This window comes from Ascidiella aspersa, chromosome 3 (genome assembly GCF_963924565.1).
Source record: "Ascidiella aspersa chromosome 3, kaAscAspe10.2, whole genome shotgun sequence".
Lineage (NCBI taxonomy): Eukaryota > Metazoa > Chordata > Ascidiacea > Phlebobranchia > Ascidiidae > Ascidiella > Ascidiella aspersa.
In genome coordinates, this window is record NC_139449.1 from 10907012 (window position 1) to 10930040 (window position 23029).

Here is a 23029-nt window from a genome sequence, read left to right on the forward strand (position 1 = left end):
CTACTCCAGGGGTGTTCAAATAATTTTTGCCATGGTCCACCACAGTCAAACCTGACAACATGATGATCCACCAAATACGAATAGTAAACATATTGGAGACGCTTTAATTTTTATGGTGCTTTATTTGTGTAAACGCGATAAGTTTAATAGTTAATCTTGTTTAGTGTTTGTTAACCTTTCGAAGTCAGGGCGCACGTGGCGAGCGAAGCGATCGCGATTTTTTTAGGTTTACCGGCATTTCTTTTAAATTTCTTGCAAGTTTTTATTACATTGCCGAAAATACAAAATGTAAAAAAATTTATGTCCAATATTTTTGAATGCGTTTTCCATTAACGGTAACGAAGTGCTGATCTAGTTCAAAATACCGCATCAAAACGTAAACAAGCCGGACGTAGAAAGATGATTCGCGCGAAGCGGAAAAAGTTTTCGCACTTACGTAGTTAAAATAGTCAAAAAGTATTTGAAATGGACTCGAATCTAGTTTGTCAAAGAGGCGGCGGACCGAATGAATTACATTGGCGGGGCGCATCCGGCCCTCGGGCCGTAGGTTGCCGACCCCTGATTTAGATTTCGAATCAGGTCTCACAATAGCATCGAATTGGGGCTTTCTGTCGCCTACTGATATCCTCAAACGCTCACAAAGATTAGTATTTGGGAGTCCCGTTCTATGCTTGATTTTTTGCAAAATTCATTAACACTGACAATTGGTATTCACATGAAAACACTGTAGAAAGTTTATTTTTTTAAGACTGCATTAGAAGATCCGCACAAAACGCTGAAAAGATCCGGAACCGGATCGCGATCCGCCATTTGAACATGACCGCTCTACTCTCTACTAAACACTAAACAAAACAAATATTTACAATTATCGTTTTGATATTGTGAATGTATTATTGCCCATATACTTCATAGCTTACGGTCAAATCCCGGACATGTAAGCAGATTTTGCAATTTCTCCCTGACGCAGACTTTAACACTGAATTCCCTGACATGCAGGCATAATCCTGAAGTATGGCAACCCATCTATTACTTTCTGGTGTAATAAAGATCAGTTGTGTTCTAATGTTATGTAATGATATGTTTTGAAACGGTGTGCCACGATTTTTGTAATTATTTCATAATTTCAGTGTGTACCTGTACGCTTATTAACGTAGTATTGTCAAATAAAAAAAGTAAAGTAAAGTTTGTTGACGAGAACCGTTTAGGACAGCGGTTCTTAACCTATGGGTAATTACCCACATGTGGGTAAATTCAAGACAGCAGATGGGTAATCAGTTGAACCAGAATATTTAGAATTATGGTTGTAACAAGCAATGTCACAGTTGTAAGAAGTAAATTTAAACAACAAAACCAGCTCAAGGATACTTTTTATTTTTACAATTGTTTCGTCATAGTAATCATTTTTGTGGCCGGTTTTACGTATTTTATTTTTCAATTTTATGTGACATGTCAGTAAGATTTTTCTTGTATCCGCTAGCGGCTAGCCTAGCTTTTTTTTCATAATCAGTTTGCTGTTAGTGTTTATTTTTAAAGGTATTCTTAGTGGTGTTGTTTCGAGTAGTATGCAGTAGCTATAAGTGTGCATTTAGAGATAGTGTTGAGACGAGCAAGCTATAATTTGTTGAATAACGCTGTTTTGTATGTTTAGTTTGGTAAAATAGCAAAATGGATAAAATTAGATTTTGAGTAATGGGACTTTGACCTAGACAGAAATGGGTAAAAAGGGAAAAATGGTTAAGAACCCCTGGTTTAGGACCCGATCACGCGTCTGCATTTAATTGGGGGCACCGCCAAAACGAAGTATCACATCAATTACTTTGGATTATTTGCAAATAGATATTATCACTCACGACTGTAAATTGCTTAAAGCCTAATTTATATATTCCGATTTTGAAAAAAAAAGTTTTTGTCAAATTTTCTACTTTTATAGTTGTTTATAAATTGCAAACAAATGAAACAAAGCATGTACGTTTACTATTCTTGAATTTAAACGCTTTATACATTCTTGCATTCAAACATTTATTGAATTGTTTTGTGCAACTAATGGTACATCACACCAAACCTGAATCCAACACTTCCGACTCTCTCGATTTCCTTATAAGTTTCATTGTTGGAGGCATGAACCATTGTTACGACGTCGAAAATAACATGCGGTGGACAAGGCACTGTAAAAGAATCACGATAAACGCAAACATTCGCTTGTCTTTATAATAACAGTTTGTCATGGATTTCTAAGAAATAAATTCGTAGACGTTTAAAGAATTTTATTAATAGGTTTTAAAAGGTCTGAAATTGTATCACCGTCATGGCCAACACAATAACAAATGGTGTAAAAAATTGTGTTGCTCTACGATAACTTCCGTTGTACTATGATACGTAAGCCTGGCTTTATCGTTGATCAAAAAGCGACTTCAGAAGGGCTAGATCAGTTGCACACGTATGTATGTGTATCTTTCATTCACTTTTGCACTGGGTCTAGTTTTTTTGTTGAACGAGAAAAACAGTTGGATTGCTATGGCATTTCAGTTTGGATGTTCGCTTTGCAAGTTACTATACTCAAAATAAAACGTTATGTGGCTGCGATGCCAGTCGAGCAACTTGCCATAAAAAGTATTTACCAAAAAAATAATTGTTTAAAAGTAGACTACTGCTCGGAATAGTGCACAAGTTAACTTACAAGCACAACAAGGTGCCGGTTTGTTCCATTGGCCTGAAGGAAGACACTTAACCTGGCGGTTGGCGTCTGGATAAACCAGGTACTTTTCCTCGGTACACTCAAAACCACAGACCGTCCCCGGCTGGTTCAATTCTCCCGAACACTTCATGTTTCCGTGAGGCAGGTTAGATCGTAGGACGGGACACGATTGTGTGCGAAGAATACCTGTAAGTTTACAACATAATGCACATATAGTCAAACGATGCAAACTGAATATGTAAAAAAAGAAGATATCTCTTCGCCCTGATACACGTTAATGACGATAATAAGCCCGTTTATATGCATGTTTAAGCCGGATTCGAATCTATTTCGTAAGTTCATTCTCTTTCGTTTTGGCGGTGGAATGAATTAAGTTCCTCGTTTCTTAATCGGTCAAAAGGAGTGGTTTACAATCCGTTCGCCGCTTAATCTGTTCGTTTCGCTTACGGCCGAAATCTAGCGAGAAGTTTAATTATTTTTAAGTGTTACGAGTTCACTGACCTGCTTTAACGCAGTAAACATCACGTCACTTTTGGGGCATTATGACGTAACACTAACGGCTAGTCGTAAACAAAACAACAAGTTTAGCACACAAGGAAAGAATATTACAATCACTCGTTAGATACTGATTTGTGAGAGAGAGACGCTGGTCTAGAATCCACAAAATCGAACATTATTTGGGTTAGGATGAGGGTTTGGGTAGGTTTAAATAGTAATACTTGGCCCACCCTCACCCAAATATTGTACAATGCTTTAATAATTGTCTCAACGCTGTGGTAAGATTCTAGGCCAGCGCCAAATACATTTCCTGCACTTACATTCTGTGTGCTCTTGTTTTTTTTTTCAATTTTAGGTAAATAAAAACGAACAAGCAGCAATAGATTGCTACCGCAAGGAGTAGCCTAATCTGAAAAAGCGGTTGTGCTTCATAAGTTTACTGGAATATTACGTAATAATGCATATCAGTGCAGTTTGTACACTTAAACTGGCTTGAATTTCGCGCCATGTAATTACGACGCTGGAACGGATTACTTTTCAATCCGGATTGAACCTTAATCCATTGTGCCCGCGAAAGGTGCATATAAACGGGCTTAATAACTTCAAATGGTAGCAATATCCTTTAGACTTTTTTGTCTGAGTCAAAATCAGTCATTTATAAGTTCTAGTTATTAATAGAGAAATATATTTCGCCAATCCGGCATCATTAGTCTCTTATAGAAGAGACATAAATACCTGTTATTTTGACTCAGACAAGAAAGTCTAAAGTAAATAGTTAAACGAAAGCGATTTCATAAACACTTGAAAACGAATGTGCTTTTCATAAACACTTGCCAATAAACTACTGATGAGTTAGGGCTTAAACATGAATTTTCTGACTTGAAATTGGTACGAACTGTCGTACACTGCCTTTTTTGGCAAATTTGGGTTAATATTATGTCCTTTCTAAAACCAAAAACGCGCCACATGCAACCATTTCGTAAGTTGTCGCGCACCCACTTTACAAACCTGAACGCAAATGTCAAATCCGGTCAACACGTGATTCCAACTTTAACCTTTAAATTCGACCTTGAAAAATGGCGTAAAGCCACTAAAGCGTCACTTTGTGTAAACGCCCTAAACCTTGCACCATTGGTGATATAATATGCCAATTAGAAGTACACGTCTATGGCGTTATAGAGGACAACGCGCGGTTGACAACAAGCCGTGACGTGACCTCTAGTCGGAAAATAATTTAGAGCGAGTTATCTTTTGTAAATTTTTGGTCTCTGGTTCCACCACTGGACGAAAAAGAAAACGAATTTTTTTTTCTTTTGAACGTTTTAACTTACTTTGATCGAAACAATCCAGTACACCGGTATTACATGAATCGGTGTCGCAGCAACACGTGCAAAGCGATGTTTTGCTTCCCGGACTGCAGCGCTGTGCGTTCTATAATGAAAAATTGAAGTATACTATATTATACATTTTATTGCCTACCAAGCATTTTTCTGTTGTTACTCATAAGAAGGGCAATCAGTTTTTGACTTTTCCAAAAACACACGTTAGATCAAAATTTGTCAAATTTTTTCAAGTCAAAATCGTTTAAAAATGCACATAAGTCTTTTACGAAATGGAAAAGCTGTAGACAGCTTTTTGAAACGAAAATTTTAGTTTTGAGTTATATTCGACATTTTTAACGCAATATACGGTATACGCGAGCTTGCAGAATTAACCAGCCACGCCTAGTTTATCGCATTAGGTTCAGCTAGAACTTCGTTTTTTGCATTATATAGTTGTTTATCTCTGAGATAAATGTATTGAACAGTATTTGTTGTATATTTTCGCTTGTGATTAGTAATTATCCATTTCCCATTACAGTAACTATAGGCCTTAATGTTTCTGCAATGAATTTAACGTTATATTTTAACAGTATATACAACATTTTTTTAAAACAACCAGCGTCTTGTTTTCTTTGGCATTTTTATAGTTGTTTTGAAATAACAAAAATATCAACATTTTCATGAGTTTTGCATAAACCCGAAAAAATATATTTGATTTCGGTTCGACCGGCAGTCAGAAAAACATGTAAAATGGTTGTTAGACGACGCCAAGACATTAATGCAGTACTTCAAACAACAATATGTTTTTAAATCAATGTATTTCTAATAGGTCAAAATTATGTAAAACAATACAGTTCTAGGTCAAAATTTGTCAAAGTTTACATTTTTAGGTGTATCGTGTCATGGCAATGTTAACCTATGAGTGGATTTTGTATTTGGTATTGATACATTATACATACAGTAACCGGTGTTTATTAACAAAAGGGTAATTCTCCAAAAATAGAAAATAGACTAACATTAATAGGATGACATTTAGGCAATACTCGGATTATATTCAGGCAAATTCTCACAGAACAAAACAACTATTTCGAAGTAATTTTGTAACACGACGCTACGGCATTGGCCCACGTATTTCTCGGCCTTCATTCTTTACATTCTCAAGTCGTCTGATAAGTTTTTTTGGTTACGTGACAAAGTTCACGTCGATCTGCATGGCGAGTTCGACTGAAGCCTTTCGCATCCTGTGTAGCGTTGCAAAATCGATTTGCAAGGCTCTTGCTGTTTAGGCATGAGGCCAACGAGATAACATCATTTCGCTGTTCCGTTAAAAAAAAATCAGGATTTTACAATAGCAGAAATTACAAAAAACTACGCTAAATTTTTTTGTTAAATGCATTTACATTGTCAAACATAGGCGTTGTTCAATCGCCCTGGTTATCAAGACTTTCTCAAGTCGTTGTATTTCTCACAAATTAACCATTTGTTCCAGTTTGGTGCCGCATACGTTAACGCATTTTTAATATACGTTTTTTCAACTTTGTTGTAAACAACGCGCTTACGTCCTTCATGTTGTTCTTGCATGCTTGTTTTTGTTTGCACTGTTTCGAGATGAATGTCAATCCATTTTCCTGACGTATAACCGATTGACAGGTGTCCTGAAAATATATGCTTGAATGATGTGAAATAAGCAAATAAACAATATTTACGTTGAGATCCAAGCTCGGTTAGTTGTTGCCACTTTGAACAATCAAAAGTTGTAAAAATAGCATGCCAACATAATATTTCTATATCAAAAATAGATTAATGGCCTAAATATCGACTGTAGAGCGGGACTAAAATATAAAAAAGACAATTTGAATTTGTTTTTGTTCCTTGTTGAGTATTATGTTCAAATGTGGTCAAAGACACGTTAATACTCAGTTATTTCTTGTACGTCCCTACTTTTTTCGATTAGTAATTAGCATATGGTTAAATATATGACCCACTTGTTGTACATTTGTAGGGATTAACGTAGTGTTTGTGACCCGCGTGATGAAAAGGTTCGCAATCCCAGTCCTATGATGTTGGCTATGTGTTAGTTTATATTTTTTATAGCAAAAATTAAAAAAATCTATACTAACAACGCAGTTTATGATTACGACATTGATGCATTTCCTAAGATATAAAAGTATCCGTGGTAGGCTACACCTGTGCTCCGCAACCGGCATGCCGCGGCACAATGGTGTGCCGCGAGACCATGCCAGGTGTGTCGCGACGTTCCTGGAGGTGTGTTACTTGCGTTTTTAAGGACACTCTTCAATAATTATAATCAGTCGAATAATTCCTAATTCATGGAAATACGGCCTAAATGGACAAAATGACGCCTGAACTGTAGTAAGAGTGTATTAGACCAGTGGTTCTTAAACTGGTAAATGGGTAAACCAATCAAAAGGGGTGAATAAGGGTGGACCGTCAGAAATGTGTGACAGCTCTGCAGTAAATCGACTACTGAACTGGTATTTTTTTGCTTATTGTTGCACTGAGTGTTTAAGTACAAAAATTTGATGACTGTGTTTTGTGCGTTTGTAGCTTTACAATTCTGGACTCGAGAAATTGTAGATTTTTAATGATAAAACTTAGCTTGAGTTGATCTTAACAAAAATCGAAAAAAACTAAATCATTTTGTGCTGTTATATATAGACGAGATAGTTTTATCATATCATTAGACAAGGGTGAATGAAATCTGGAGATCGATGCTAGGGGTGAACAAACTAAAAAAGTTTAAGAAGCACTGTATTAGACGACCGGGGGCCATTGGTCTGGCATCGGATGATTTGGTTTTGACGTTTCGACTCATTCAGTTTGAATATGCATTGGCTTGTTTGCCCCTGTTTAGTGTTATTGGTGGGTTATGGGTTGGGTTAGAAATTAAGGTATGGTTGGAGATAGGTGAAGTTAGTGATGGAATTAGGGGTGGGGTTTGAGGCCAGGTAAAATATTGTATAGGCCTTATTCTAGCTATTTAGGTCTTATTCCCACAGGTTTAGGACTTTCCGATTTAGACGATTTTACGATAATTATATATTATTTTGGTCTTATTGCGAACTGTGTTTTATCTCGAGGTATTAGTGTTGTTTTACTTTCGTTTTATGGCTGGAGTCCCTTATTGGACGTCATAAGATATTTAGGACAGGGGTCGGGAACCTATGGCTCGCGAGCCATATATGGCTCTTTTTGTGACGCTGAGCCATATATGGCTCTTTTTGTGACGCTGAGCCATATATGGCTCTTTTTGTGACGCTGAGCCATATATGGCTCTTTTTGTGAGAAAAATCTAAGCTATTATTTCTTAGCCTGATCTTAACTAAAACTGGATGCCGCCACGGCGGCTTTCCTAACCTTATATTACCTTTTTTTACACATAGCAGCAAATTCTATTTGTTGTTAGAGACTGTTATCCCATTTAAAGGTGTCTCCTTATATCCAAAAGCCCCTATTTTTTCAACGAAACTTTGTAATCAAAGTTGTATACAAACTTAGCTAATTCAATTTTGTTGCATAGCATGTTCTGTCCTTTAAATGAGAACAAAATAAACGGCCCTGCTCAGTTTACTATTTTTTGCTAGATGTTAAAAAAAATGATATGGCTCTCATGGAAATACAACCAAGAATATTTGGCTTTTATGGCTCCCTTGGCTAAAAAGGTTCCCGACCCCTGTCTTAGGAAGACCGTAAAACAGCAAAATCAAAACATATAAAAAAATGTAATACACCAAATTTCCGGCGCGTTCAATCGTTAATCGCTCCTTTATCTATGGGCTGCCCAGTATATGTTTGCCTTTTTGTGTATTGTTGATTTTCATATATTTCGAAGGTGTGCCGCCAAATTTTGTTTAGTTCTGTTGGTGTGCCGTAAGTGAAAAAAGGTTGCGGAGCACGGGGCTACACTACAGTATACCTCAGTTGATTTGCAAGTTTCAAGCCTTCCTCTGGTAGCACAGTCCGCGTTGCTAACTGTGTTTTCGCATCTCCAGCATTCAAGGGCTGCAAACGTTATTGGTATTTAAGAATAGCCAAAGCAAAAATGAAGCTTTTTGTCAAATGCACGAGAATATATCATTGAAAAGGACGAAAAAAATTGTAATACTTCTACATCTATTAGTTATTACACATACCCTTTGGCCTAAACTTACACTTAAACATTTGTAATTTCCTCGCCTCGCGAAAAAATGCAATGCGTCCTTCGAGTAGATCAGTTTAATGTAAATTTAACATTCTGATTATCACGGTTTTAACTATTCTAATAACACAACATCCACCCACCTTTAGTTGTGGCAAACGTCACAATTGACAAGAAACACAGCTTGAATACCAACATATTTTTAATTATAGGTGTTACTTCCTAAAAAACACGGGCGTGAGTAAATAGTTCGAAAAGACCAATCTAAGAATGTTCACAGTTAAGTTAGCTAAAGTGTTACACCTTAAATCGACACACCCGCTGTGTTTCTAACAACAAAAACTCTGGGGATTAAGAAAAATTAAATATTTTCGGGGTTAAAGGTGATCACGTGTTTTATTGCAACTCATAGTAGAAGGCTTTAGCTTCGTTATGTCGCCGATTGGTTAGCACGACTTGCCCTAGGGGCATCATTTGCATTGTTCACAGCGTTGATTTCGACCACTACAGATACGATTTCGCGTGCTAACTCGCGGAAACTTAGCATGAAGCGTGTCTTGCTTCTTTTACTGGATTTACTAAATGATAAGGTAGGCTGTTACTTCAACGCGATCGTTTTGATGAACACAAACATTGGATGCATCCTTACGGTGTTTACCAAACTTAAAACAGCTCAAGTCGTGAAGGATTTTTTTCGTTTTTGCACGCATTTCTGTTTTTGTTTTTGCACGCACAAAATGTAAATTAACCTAGTTGGAGAACGTCAGTAGCTAAAACTTAAAGGAGGCACGATTTGAATATACATTACACTTTGAAATTATATTCTTGAATGTGTAACACCAGGTTGTTATAGTATCGAGAAAAACGGTGCGCTATACACATCATACCACTTTTAGCCTACATATTTTTTTACGTCGAAGCCAACTTTCACTATAATGAAAAAATTAAAAAAATTGAAACGCTAAATCATATAGAAAAATAAATGTTGTTTTTGTAAACAGGGAGCAGTCTAACATATTCCACTTGCTCAAGCAATCATTTAAATAACGTAGCACAAAGTATATGTTTACGTTCAATACGCTTTCCATTTGTTTGAATTTGTGGCCAGGGCTTGGTATTTCATGGACTTTTTGCCATTTCGAAAACATTTACTGGATATTTTTTGTTGCAATTTAATTATTCCATTTTACCTTTATTCATTACAATTCCAACATCCAGATAGTAGCTTACTTCTTAGCCATAGAATGATTTTTTAATTTATGATTCGACTTTTTTTATGCTTGTTTTGTAAGCGAAAATTTAGTTGATTTTTTTATCATTGTAGTTTTGTTTTAACTGATATTACTATATTTGCGTTGTTGACATCAATAACATCTTTTGACAGTTTTAGTTGCTTAAAAAAATATATATAAATATTATTTCCGGTACACGCTAACTATGTTAATTGGTATTATGTATCCAGGGGGCGCCATACCATACACCTCTGAAACTGTATTTTTTCAAACTTTCTGATGCAAACAAAATACCCAGCGATTGGACTCTCCCGGTAACCAGCACTTCGTTTTAAGTTAATCTGGGTAGAGCGATGGGAAATGCAACTTTGGCTCGTGATCTAATCAAGTTACACTTAATTGGTCCGTCTATAAAAAAGGTTACTCAACCCTGACCTAATTTAATACCACCTCCGCAAATTATTCTCTTTATAAAAAAATAAAAAAAAAATTTGAAAAAAGGATTACCTATGCACAAGATATTTTTTCAGGAAAAATAATTGAAATACTCAAATGTTATTCAGTGTGTCGGTATAAATTTAGTGGGACGTGAAAATGCATTTATTCTTTTACAAGTAAAATTTTAATAAAGCTCGAACAGGTATATAGCACATGATAATCCTATATAGCACAAAATAATACCTAGCTCATAGACTGGGCTCTGCTTTGGAAACAGCGGAGAATGCTTTGGGAAAATAGATAACATATAACAACACAAAGTAGTTCGCCTCGGGTGCAAACATTGACCTTTGCATGCTGAAGAGTTGCCATTTCGGACTCATCCTAGTCCAGTGGTTCTTAAACTTTTTGAGACACGGCCCCCTTTTACAATTTTAACCAAACTCGCGCCCCACCTTGTTTCAAAATAAAAAAACATTAAGCATAACAGCAAGTTATTTCTAGATAAGTTGCATTCATGCAAAGGATGTTTTTAACCCAGCCTAACTCTTTTTCACCCAGCCTAACCTAGGGTTGCCATAGTTTGAAACGCGGCTTTTCTGACAAATTTACCGCGGTTTTAGTGGCCAATTCCAGATCAGGGACCTTAAAAACACTCAAGAATATCTAAAAGCGGGGTGGAGTATGGATTTGGGAGCTTTCAGAATACATTTTGAGTTACATAAAACTGGAAAATAGATTAGTGATGCTTTAGTTTAATATAAAAATTACAAGGTTTTCTGTGTTTTTAAGAAAAACGAGTATCGTGTTAGGGGAAGTCCCAGATTTTAGCAATTTTAGTGTTGCAATTTTGGAGTGTTTGCGGAGCCCCTAAATCTTGTCCAATTCTTTTGTAAACTTATTAAACTGTTTTTTATGTGACACTTAAGCCGAAAACATAATTTTTCAAAAAAAATTTAAATCTGGAACACGCAAAAACTCTACAAAAGCGAAAACAAAATGATTAAAAAGCCATAAACCTGGTAGTGTGTGACGTAACAATGAACAGTATTTTCAAACAATTAACAGTATTAGCACTTCATCTGTGAATATTCGAGCTATTTATTAAACAGTACGAAAAATTAAACAAATTTTGGTATTAACAAATAGGCTATCGTTTTTAATAACATGCGTGCGTGCGGCACACACCATGTTTTTCTCGAATGGCCGATCAGAGCGGGTAACTTAATCACGTGATTAATGCGTTAGCATAAAGTTTTTGTGGAATCATCTCCTCACAAAACGAAAATACTAACCTTAAAATCAACAGGAATATTCTACACGACAGAAAAAACTAATGTGTGATAACTCGATGGTGTCCATTCAATGATCACCATAAAGTTTAGTCATAATTAATAGAGATTGTGTCAATTTTCGCGCCCCCCTTGTGAACCTCGCACGCCCCCAAGGGGGGCGCGCCCACCAGTTTAAGAACCACTCTAGTCTTTGTAGGAGCCGGCCAAAGTTTAAAAACGCGTGGAAAATGAGTCACATAACTTAATGTACGCTTTACTACGTATATTTTGAAGAAAATCCTACAAAGGACATCACGTGTCCTCCAACTCTTCGTATTTCACGGACTTTAGTTCAGCATTGGTGGCTACATTTTGCGTTTCGCTACTGCAACTGTCTCCTTGGCGATTTGCTTCTAGATTTGAAGTATCCTCATTGGCTGGACTTTCTAAAACGTCATCGTTAAGCAAAGTGTCAGAGGTCATTTCTTCTTCAAGGAGGACGTCCTGCATCGCGCAGTCGAGCTGGTGACGCATGCGCAGTCGCTCGTCGAACTCGAAACAGCTCGGATGATGACGTAATATCGACATGGGCGTCTCAGCCGAGTCGGTGAAGAAGTGTGGCGGCTGGACTTGTTCGACGTGATCTGCAACGCGAGTGGATAGCTACAACTAACAAACCTTATAAAACCCTTCCGAGGCATCCCTTTCTATAACTTATATTAATTTAGGAATCTTCCGCAGACCATAAAACGAATATGTTTTCATGTCAGATTATTTCTTATTATTCGTCTGTTTAACAATATAGCGCCTTACAAAACAGGTATCGTCAGTTTTTAAAATTTAAAAACTTTACACATATTTAGTTGTTTTAACTTAAATGGTTTCCTGTTTTTACCACTTTATTGAACAAAAAATTAGGAGTTTAAAAGTTTTGCTGTAATTCAAACAGCGATGTGCAAAATGAATGATAACCACCATGATTGTTAGTAAAGATTAGCCACAAGTTAGACTCAGACATGTAAATGTTTTCCACAAACGCCTGAACTTTCGATTTGACTGATTTTAATAATTTTAATTTTAAACTTTATAAGCAAAACTATTAGGCCTATATTCAGTTGTGTATTAAACTCTGAGAAATTACAATTGGCAACAAGTTACAGTTTAATTTTTTATTTTTTTTTGGGGGGGAGGAGGCTGTTGAATTATTATCTTGTATAGAAATTAAACCGACAAAATAAGTGATAAAGCTGTGGAAGCTTACAACGTGGGTTCTCGATATTGTGCTTACCAGTGTCAGCATCCTGAGTTTGCAAACAACTCTTTAGCTCGCTTCTAATGTCAGCCAGCTCCTCCTGTAGTTCACCGTTCTTCTTAGTTAGGTAGCTGTGAAAACAAAACTACAAGTCATTACTAAATTTAAGATTAAATTTTGAATATAGGCAAAAAGTCACGTTTAAGGTTGTGAATACAGCCTTTGATTTACATTTTGACAATCATTTTTCATTTTGGCCTTAGTATGAACTTTGCGAAGATATAACATAGAGAGACAAGACTATATACAATACACACTCAACGTTATAGTAAGGCCTGATTGTACAATGGTAACATAGGAATTACCTATTGATGTTTTCCAGTTTTTCTTTTTCGTCAATTATTGTCTTAACCAGTTCTATAAGATTTTGATTTTGAATTTCTAACTCTTCAATTCTATCCCGAACAGCCTTAGGAAATCGTCTGTGGTTACCCAAAACTTTTGACGGTGTTAGAAACTAAAAAGAAAGATTATACAAATTAAAAAATGTTACAGTTTCAACTCCTTAAATGAAATCTATAAAACATGTAAATAAATATATACCTGTTATATGTATATTGGTGCATGTGTAACAAAATTACATTTAAATGCAATAGTTTTTGTCCAAACACAGTGTAATATTTTAAACAAAGCTGTTAACCTTTTTTCACTAACAAACCTGCAAAAGTGAATCTGGTTCACGGCAATCTTTCAAGTGGGATACTGGGACAGCCATTTCTTCATATTTCTTATTCATTTGGACTTTATTGTCTGGGGTAACATTTGTAGCATTTGTGTTGCAACTAGCACCATCTTCTAATTGTGTTTTGTTTTCTAAAAATGTAAAAGTAAAAATGTGTGGAAAGGAATATAAATTCTAAATCATGTGTAAAATCAGACTACACATTAAATATTTACCCAAAACAAAAATATCAGAGCCTTTAAATGAAAAAATATAGTACAAGAAAACACACCTATTGATAGTGTGGCTGCCTCTCTTCTTCTAATTTCAACAACCTCCTGCTGATGCAGGTAATTGTCATACTGCAGTTGTAAGCTTTTTTTAACCTGTAAAAATGAATTTAGTTCAAAGGGTCTTCAACTGAAGGCCTACATTTTACATAGCTAGTTTGGTGCAGTGACATGAAGTTAAGTTACAGGCCTTCCATAATTATTGTACAATATAGTTTTAAAGATTAATATCAATGAAATAACAGGATGCAATGAACTTTACAGGTGACAATGGTAAAAAATATATGTTTGTCAATGTTACAATGTCTAAATCAAAATTATTTAAAAAAAAAGATAAACACACAGATCACATAAATAGATATTAAATATATTTTGTATCTCAGTCGTATGAATAGTTGTATGATAAAATGTGCTTTAGAAAATTTGTCAAGTAATACAATTATGGATGCAGTCTTGTTACATTTCTTCAATATTTAAAATAACTACAATACCTCAGTCATAACAGTGGCCTCCATAGCTTGAAATATGTATTGACTTGCCCTTTTGTAATGACCAATAGCATCATCCCACTTGCATTGCTCAATTAATTGCATTGCATATCGCTCCTCGAGATGGGCCTGCAAAATCATTCATCAACTTATTATTTTAGTAGTGATGTTTTTGTCTAATCAATTAATTAAGATGATATAAAAAAAATTAAGGGGTTTATGAAAAGTTGACATATATATTGACAGTACCCAGTCAATTTTTGTACAAACTGAATGAGTGTCAAGACATTTTTTATATAAATAGCAAGTCTATTTATATAGGCATAGCGTTGACATTAAAATAAAACATTTGTTTACCTTATAAAATTGGTGAACTGTGAATGTGTTAAATTCTTTAAAATATTTTGCACAGCAACATCAAAAAGCGAAACACCAAGTTAATATCTATGACATTGACATTTAACAGTTAGCTAAAATACCCAATTTTGCTAAAAGTATCCCATTAAAGCACTTTCATTTCAGTAAAGTCGTTTAAGTAAATGACTTTAGTCCAAGCAAATTAAAAGTCACTTTTCTAAATGACGTAGTCAGGTCATGTATTTATTCTAAAAGATTTAGGTCATTTAAAATAGCGACTTACGACATTTTTTGTGTTGTACCTACCTTATTTACTGGCCTATTGTGAAACACGTCACAAGCAGACCAAATTAAAGGCGAGGAATCCCGTTTGCTTGCCATAACGTTGAAATAAATAAGGTAAAACAATTGCACGTTGTTCTCAAAACACAAACTTGGCAAAAAAACACTCACCAAACGTAGGGTAACATAGATATAAGAGTCAAAACTATAACATAGATATAAGAGTCAAAAACAAGGTTTTTTCAGGAAACGATTTTAACCACTGGTGCATAAAAATGTTTACTAGTGGTGCAGTAATGCGTGAAAAAAAATATCTGCATTCATAGAAATTATGGTAAAAATAAGGTTTAGGCGACATTGCCTGGTGCGCCCCTGCTCGAAACGTTACGTTTTTAAATCGATTTATCAAGCCTTCTGTTCAGCAGGGAGTTTTAAGCACCCGTAAAACATTTCCTTCCCTAATTCTTTGTTACGTCAGTCATATATCTAAAAAAAATGTTTAGGCTTCCAAAAACTATGGACCACCTATTGTTTCAAGTCTGTATACTTTGCTTGATTCTCATTTTGCCTTTCTTGACTGAATAATAATATATCAGATTAGTTTACCTTTGATTGTAAACAATTAACGAAGTGTGAACACGCCCTAAAAATATATACTTACATTTTAAAATATTAATTTGAACGAGTGGCGAAAATGAATATCGTTTTTTTTTTTTTTTTTTTTTTTTTTTTTTTTTGAATAATAGAGGCGTCGGCGTCGGCGTGTACCACAAAACTGCGCTATGTGCGTCATTTTGTTCCTCCCTTGTGACTGCAGTTCGATCTAAAAACGAATTTCCGTGTGCTTCTGTGGTTCACTTCTTTCAACATGCAAATTTCAAACGTTATGTTATTGAAGTTCGGAGATGTATAAACAGCGAAATAGCTTGAAATATTAATTGAAAACACTATTGCAGTCTCCTTGAGTGTAGACTTTGGATTGGAGTGACGTAACAATGACATAGCGAAAACTTTTCATACGTCATCAATGTCTGACGCAATCTGCTGAAATTTGTGGAGCAGTGACGTAACGCACGACAAAATCGCATAAATAAGCAATCTCTTTCGAGCTACGTGATCAAAACGCTTGTAGATTTAAACTGTAGTTGCGATGCACTCGTTCATAACAGTTTACTTAACCTGGTATGTGGCTGTTGTACAGGTTGATGTTTGTCCAGCACCGCTCAACAAATATTGTTTTGTTTTTTACATACCTCTTGTCAACCGTACGGCAACAAAAGAAAGCGCTAAGTTGTGTGTTATTAGGTCACAAAAAACGTGCTTTGGCGTTTGAATATAAAATACCAAATTGTTTATAATTGAAAGGGTGTTCCCTGACTGTTATTCTACTTCATAATTTTATTGTTATAAATTCCATTGATGAATGTGATTTGATTTTTATTCTTAGTGCATAGTGTTATGAGATGATAAATATGGATAGCATTACTTACTTTAAAGTGGCTAAGGAGTCCTTCCTGTGTTCTTTGAATAAACTTAATTTTAGAATCAGCGACAAAAGTTGGATTTAAACCATATTTTCAAAGCATAATATTGTTAGACTTAAGACTCTTTCAATTATACTATTTTAGGTATAGATATTGTTGTTTTACTTGAATATATTCAATCTTCAGAAAAGTTTTATCAATGTTAGCTTGTTTTATTTGCAGAGATAAACTAGTGGTGAACATGATTGCAAGAGGTGCTGTGCGGTCTGCTGTTCTTGCACAAAGTTATTATTTACAACCACACCTTTTGACACACACTCCAACACCTTTTAAGGTAAGTGGTTATTTTACCACATGACAACCTAATAATAGACTCAATGACCCAAGTTACAATTTTGTTTACTTGGCTGAAAACTGTAATTTTATTAAAAAGTTTAACATTGTGTTTTTTTAATTAAACATTAAACACTGCATAAACTCACTGGGTTTGTGAACTCTCAGCAAATGCTGGTTAGTTGGATAAAAATAAGATTTAATGAAATCTGACACCTTCAAAAGTTTATGACCTGTTTAAAATAGCGTCCGTTAAAAGTTTAGCTCCTTTAAATTCAATGATGCTAAGCAAAATAATAGGCATCAACAAAAATGATTTCATTGTTTGGTTAATTGTTTTTTAAAGAATTAAATATGCTGTCAAATAGAACTATTTATTAAACTGCTTTAAAGAATCATTTTTGTTTTTGGTTAATGTTTGAAGATGTAACTCTGTTTCAATATTTTATCTAATTAAATACAAAAATATGCTTTTAATGAAATTTTATGTTTAATTTTTTTTGCAATAAAATTAATTCAGCTGAAACATTTTTTTCAGCTTACAAGCATTCAAACCAAATGGTTTCATTTGGCTGGAAGTGGTGTTTCTGGTGGATCCTGTCAGCAACATAATAGCAACAGCAGTGGAAAAGAAAAAGTTAGAATTGAAACATACCCACACTTTCGAGAAAATTTAAAAGATAATGTGTCTGAAACTCAAACAAAGACTGGAGGACTTTCAGCAGTTGATCCAATATCAGAAGACATTGAACAAGGCAAGGGCATGATGGAAGGTGGATACCGACTTCCGCATCCTATTTGGAATGCAAAAGAATTGGAGTCAGTACAAATAACACATGAACCTCCCCTTGATGTAAGCTTGATATTACCACAGAAATTCATTTTGTGTTAAATATTGTGTTATGATTTGGTGCAATTTTGTTTGTTTGCAGAAAACTGATAAGCTTGCCTACTATTCTGTGATGTGTCTACGCACTGGGTTTGATATTTTTTCTGGTTATACTTTGGGTAAATACACTGGTCGCTTAGATGAAAAACAATGGTTGAAACGAGTAATTTTTCTAGAAACAATTGCTGGTGTTCCAGGTACATATATTGCACTAAAATTTGTCAAATTTTTTTATTTCTGTTTTGAAAGGTATATTTTTAAAAATATTATGTTTGCAAAAACAGGAATGGTAGGAGCAATGGTACGGCATCTGGTTTCTTTAAGAAAACTAAAACGCGACCATGGTTGGATACATACCTTGTTGGAAGAGGCAGAAAATGAAAGAATGCATTTAATGACTTTTATGAAAGTCGCAAATCCTGGAATTATTATGAAGTCTTGCATAATAATGGCACAAGGTAAGATTGCAAATAGGGGTTATTTATAATTATTGGTTTAGGCTGACAAGGGTATAATGTTTCAGAACAGGTTTTGTAATGCATGGCATGCAGAGTGAAACATATGTAATGAGCTTTGTTTATGATTACTCTGCAATTAGTTTTGCGGCACATTTTAACAAAACATGTTACTGTCAGTCTACTGACAATAACAGTTGGTAATCTTTTTTAATATGTTTGTCATTGCTTCAGGTACACTACGTATATATGGGCTTGCAACTACTATGGATGTAAAATTGCCTTTTTTATTTTTAAACTAAGATTCACAGATTCCCCTTATCGATTAGTACATCAATGCACATTTTTTTCGACATTTTTTGGCCCCAAGGGAAATAAGATTTTATGTTACACCCCCTGCTTTACAAAATTAAAAAATAAGTAATAATCAAAATGTTATTTATTGGGACAAAATTGTGTGTTTATTTAAAAGTCCCGCGCAATTTGATAAGTAATCCAGCTAAAATTTAAAAAGGGATAGGGAACAAATGACATTCAAAGGATTGCAGGTTTCATTAAATGCTTACCATACTTTTACACCAGTGGTTCTCAACCTGGGGGTCGCGACCCCCAAGTGGGTTGCAAGGGGTTGTCTGGGGGACGCCGTGTAGAATTTCAAAAAGAAAATAATCACAAGACTTAGGCAATATGAACTCAAAGTTTAGCAGTATAAAAGAAGCAGAAGCAATTGCCAGTCTAACATTTGTCTTTGTGTGGCTTTTGCTGCAGTGAACCTGTCGCGTTTATGACGTCACCATTACACTTTTCAAGTAATGAATCAAGCGTAGCTTCAGTCAAACATTGTCTAATAAAAATGAATGGACGCCCAAACCAGGGTTGCCAGATGGCCTAAAATTCGATCCAGAAACGATAAATTGTCCTAATTTACAGTGCTGTGTCCGACGGTATGTAAATCATTAGGACAGTTCGCTTTCTGTCTCAATTTTGCCGAATTTATTTTGAACATTGGATGGAGTAAAACCATGGGCTCACGAAACTTCAAAAACGCGCAATTAATCGAAAACTTAAAAGGGGTCGCGAGAACAAAAAGGTTGAGAACCACTGTTTTACACTGTTGGTTTATTTTAGCCGGCGTATTCTGCTGAACTTTTTTAAAGCATGGGATTTACCCAAAATAATGCCTTTTTTGTTTTAGGAGTTTTTGTTTCTGCCTTTTCTTTGGCATACCTAGTATCTCCGAGATTTTGTCATCGGCTTGTTGGATACCTGGAAGAACAAGCGGTCAAAACTTACACCGACTGTTTGCAAGCAATCGACGAAAAAGAGCTGAAGATGTGGTGCAGAATGAAGGCGCCAGAAATTGCAGTGGAATATTGGAAACTTCCTGTAAGTTGATTTTTAATCACCAAAATTATTGGTTGATCTAACGAGATGTTATATTAACTATGAATCATAAATATTGGTTTAGTTACCATATAATGGAGGCCTTACTACACATGGCATGTGTTGTACAGACTGTCAAACAGCCAATCTTGGCCTAGCAAGAACAAAAAACTCAAAGCACTTTAGTGTCAAATCAAGCTAAATAGTAATTTGATATATCTGTATTTGTTTATTTTAGTGTTGGATTCTGGGCCTTACTGTGATAGAACAGTTGAAAAAAAAATCCCATTAGCCATAACTTATCATTTACGTTTGTTTCAGTTGGACGCAATGATGAGAGACGTTATTCTGGTTATCAGAGCAGACGAAGCACACCATCGCACAGTCAACCACACATTAAGCTCGATAAAACCAGATGACCAAAATCCTTACCCTCCAGGGCAGTAGCTGCGTACAACTAAGAACAGCATGTCACCTGAAAGAAACACTGTGCCTGGATAACTTTGTAGTGAATGACACTCACTGAAACTAGATTTCAATTCAAATCTTTTAATGTCGAAAAGGTTTGAGATTAAAACATCAGTAGTGAGTCGAATTTTTAGTCTTACTAAACTTGCACGAAAGACCAAGGTTGAAATGGCGTGCAAGAATGCAACACGCCTTTCTTGCCATTATTAATATAGAGAAGCGACTTACATGATTTGCCAAACCCTGTTAATAAGATAATCCTATATCCAGGACCAAATTACTACACCCCTTTGTAGTTTCTTATTTATTTTTCGAAGTACAAAACCCTGCGTTGGATCACTAATCATGTCTCAGTTACTTTTGGATCGGCACCGATATCAACTTTGGATTAAAAGAGCACTGATACTACTTGGAACGGGGTTTGTGCTCTAATACGATATTATCATATTTCCCTATTTATTGCTCTTGGTGAATGCTTGGATCATATACTTTGGAAATCTAACTTGCCCCAGTAAAAAATACTTTTAAATTTTACACTTTTCTACCTACATTATATTGCCACCGTCTTTCTGTTTGATGAAACTTCTTACGATATTCATTTTCGCCACGCGTTCAAATTAATATTTTAAAATGTAAGTATATATTTTTAGGGCGTGTTCACACTTCGTTAATTGTTTACAATCAAAGGTAAACTAATCTGATATATTTTATGTAAAGTGTTATTTCATAAAAAAATTTAAAAAAAATGCTTAACCGTATAAATTTTAAATATTACAATTTGCAAAGAATATTTTTATCTTGCAATGTCAATCATGTGTTTTGTCCACTTTGTGTCTCGCCACTGTTTTAACTGTTAACCCTTCTAATGCCGTGTTATGCTTTATAAATGAGCATTGTTTGTGTATTGCACTTCTTGATTTTTGTTTCGAAGTATTCGTGTTCATTACGGTAAATATTTTTTTTGGGATTTTTTGTACTTGTAATCAACAAACATCAATTTTACGGACGCTACCGTTTTAGCCTCATTGGTGTGTTGCACAACTCTATAGTCGTGACGGGTTTGTTGGTTACTTTTATTACGTTTAAAGTGTATTCGGCAATACCCAATTGTATGGTCTTATTCATTTTAACTTTTAAATACATTAGAAAAAGTACGTATAAAGTACATTGTTTATTGTGCACATATAGCTATTGCTTTTTAAACCTGTTTTGTCTTAGTTAGAGGGTTAAATTAGTTTTGAAATTTTTTTAAAAAATATTTGAAGCACAAAACATAGAGAGGTTGTTGAGTGCTGCTCCATTAGGGTTACACAATAGCCGCAGCACTTTGGTGCGACCCTGCTTTCGTGCTTTGCTACTTTGCGTTAAAAGTAGTCTCCTAATACAACCGTCTCTAGTTTTATTTCGATTTTGGTACAACGTAACACGATCTTGACTAACATTATTTTAAATCATACAAAATCGCTTTTAAAGTTTTACTAAATATTCACAAGTAGGTTCTTTTGTAAAGCTTTTAAACGTTGAGGCAATTGCACCTAAAAGTGTTTTATTTTACTTGTATTTGGTCAAACTCGGACGCCAATGTGCAACTAAACTCAAGTATACATTTTTAATAAAATGCCCCCCAAAAAATTGTGGGATTGTGTAAAACTTAGTCTGAACATTAAAAGGTTTACGTATTTTGCTTTATGTAAATGGTTATATTAGTTATTATTTACTGTAACGCTGCAATTTTCAGATTTATATTGCATAAAACCCGTGAGTTGATACGATACTTTACTATAAGTTAGGCTACTATACGCACGTTACTTAAAGTTATGATAAGCTTTGATAAGTTACAAGTTTTTATAAGATACGTGTGCTAGGCGCATCTAGTACGTTGATACGATACGTTGTGTTGGACTTGTTATTCTGTCTAGTTAAAACACGATACGCGCGGTACGATAAAAAGCATTAGATACTTCCGCTAAACACAATAATGTGCATCCAGTTTTATTTCAGGAACAGGCACACATTTCTTGCTTTATACGTTTAATACAGAAATGCAACGTAAAAAACGTTTAACATATCTTCTCAACGATCCATGCACTTCGGGCTATAGTTGACAATTGACATCGAACGATGACCTCAGGTTCCTAAGATCGCTTTTTTAGGCGTAACTGTTTGACATCATCTCTGAAAATGTCCATGCGTTCCGGTAAGCAATTTGTTCTACCTTAACCCCTGCTTATAGATAGGATTCGAGTTTTTGATGGGATATTCAAAAGCAATAGTTTAATAATTTAAAAAAAGAAAGGTACACCTTTCCATAAATTGGAAAAAAAAAATTCAAACAATATTTTTAGGAAATTAGTCGAAATTACTCGCAAGAAATCCAGTTCGGTTCACGTCTGAAGAATGTTACTGCGCAACGTGCTGACGATACGCTTTCTAAGCTTTTTTGTAAGAAAAAATGGCTAGAGTGAAATTATGCTGTCTGGAAACAAGCAAAATTACTAAAAAATACCTTGTTATACAGTTTCACCGACAAAAAGTCGTGGATGCCTCGGCAATAATTGCATAAGGCACATCGTGTGTGAAAAGATTTACCTGCAACGCGAGCTAAAATCAGCCAAGTTTGACACGTGCGCGAGTATCTAACTAAATTTATGTCCTGAAAATACTTTTTTTTTCTAATTTTCTGAGTGAGTACGTTTTCCCAAAATGATGTGTTGCGTCACAAAGAACATAGACAATGGATGTTTGGCTGGTGCACAATTTTAGGAACAATTTTTGTACGTTCAAATTTGTAATAGTCAGTACTGTAATGCCAAAATCACAGAACTTTAACATTCGAACAAAATGGAATAGTAAGGATATTTGAAAGAATTTTTGGGCATCATGTCTGAACGGAAGAAGCGTGTTGATTTTTAGCAGACATTACAGTTAAGTTAGATGTCGACCCAGTCGCTTCTTCATCTCGAAAATGATTCATTATCCTGCAAGTTAAAGGTAAACTTTACATATCCA

At 35.1% G+C, this 23029-nt stretch overlaps 2 protein-coding genes across 2 annotated transcripts; one reads left to right on the forward strand and one right to left on the reverse strand.

The window, feature by feature from the left end:
* Positions 1-11425: 11425 nt before the first annotated feature.
* Positions 11426-15254, reverse strand: LOC146159945 (nuclear receptor-binding factor 2-like). The gene is made up of 7 exons (XM_083385425.1): positions 15033-15254; positions 14373-14498; positions 13884-13977; positions 13589-13743; positions 13236-13387; positions 12907-13001; positions 11426-12262 (listed from the first exon to the last, which is right to left on the reverse strand). Exons 1-7 carry the CDS (start codon positions 15105-15107, stop codon positions 11931-11933), a joined length of 1029 nt encoding a protein of 342 aa, XP_083241551.1. The 5' UTR covers positions 15108-15254; the 3' UTR covers positions 11426-11930.
* An 889-nt stretch (positions 15255-16143) lies between these two features.
* LOC146159946 (alternative oxidase, mitochondrial-like) lies at positions 16144-20070 on the forward strand. The gene is made up of 6 exons (XM_083383861.1): positions 16144-16826; positions 17364-17678; positions 17758-17911; positions 17999-18172; positions 19365-19555; positions 19874-20070. Exons 1-6 carry the CDS (start codon positions 16692-16694, stop codon positions 19997-19999), a joined length of 1095 nt encoding a protein of 364 aa, XP_083239987.1. The 5' UTR covers positions 16144-16691; the 3' UTR covers positions 20000-20070.
* The last annotated feature ends 2959 nt before the right edge of the window (positions 20071-23029 follow it).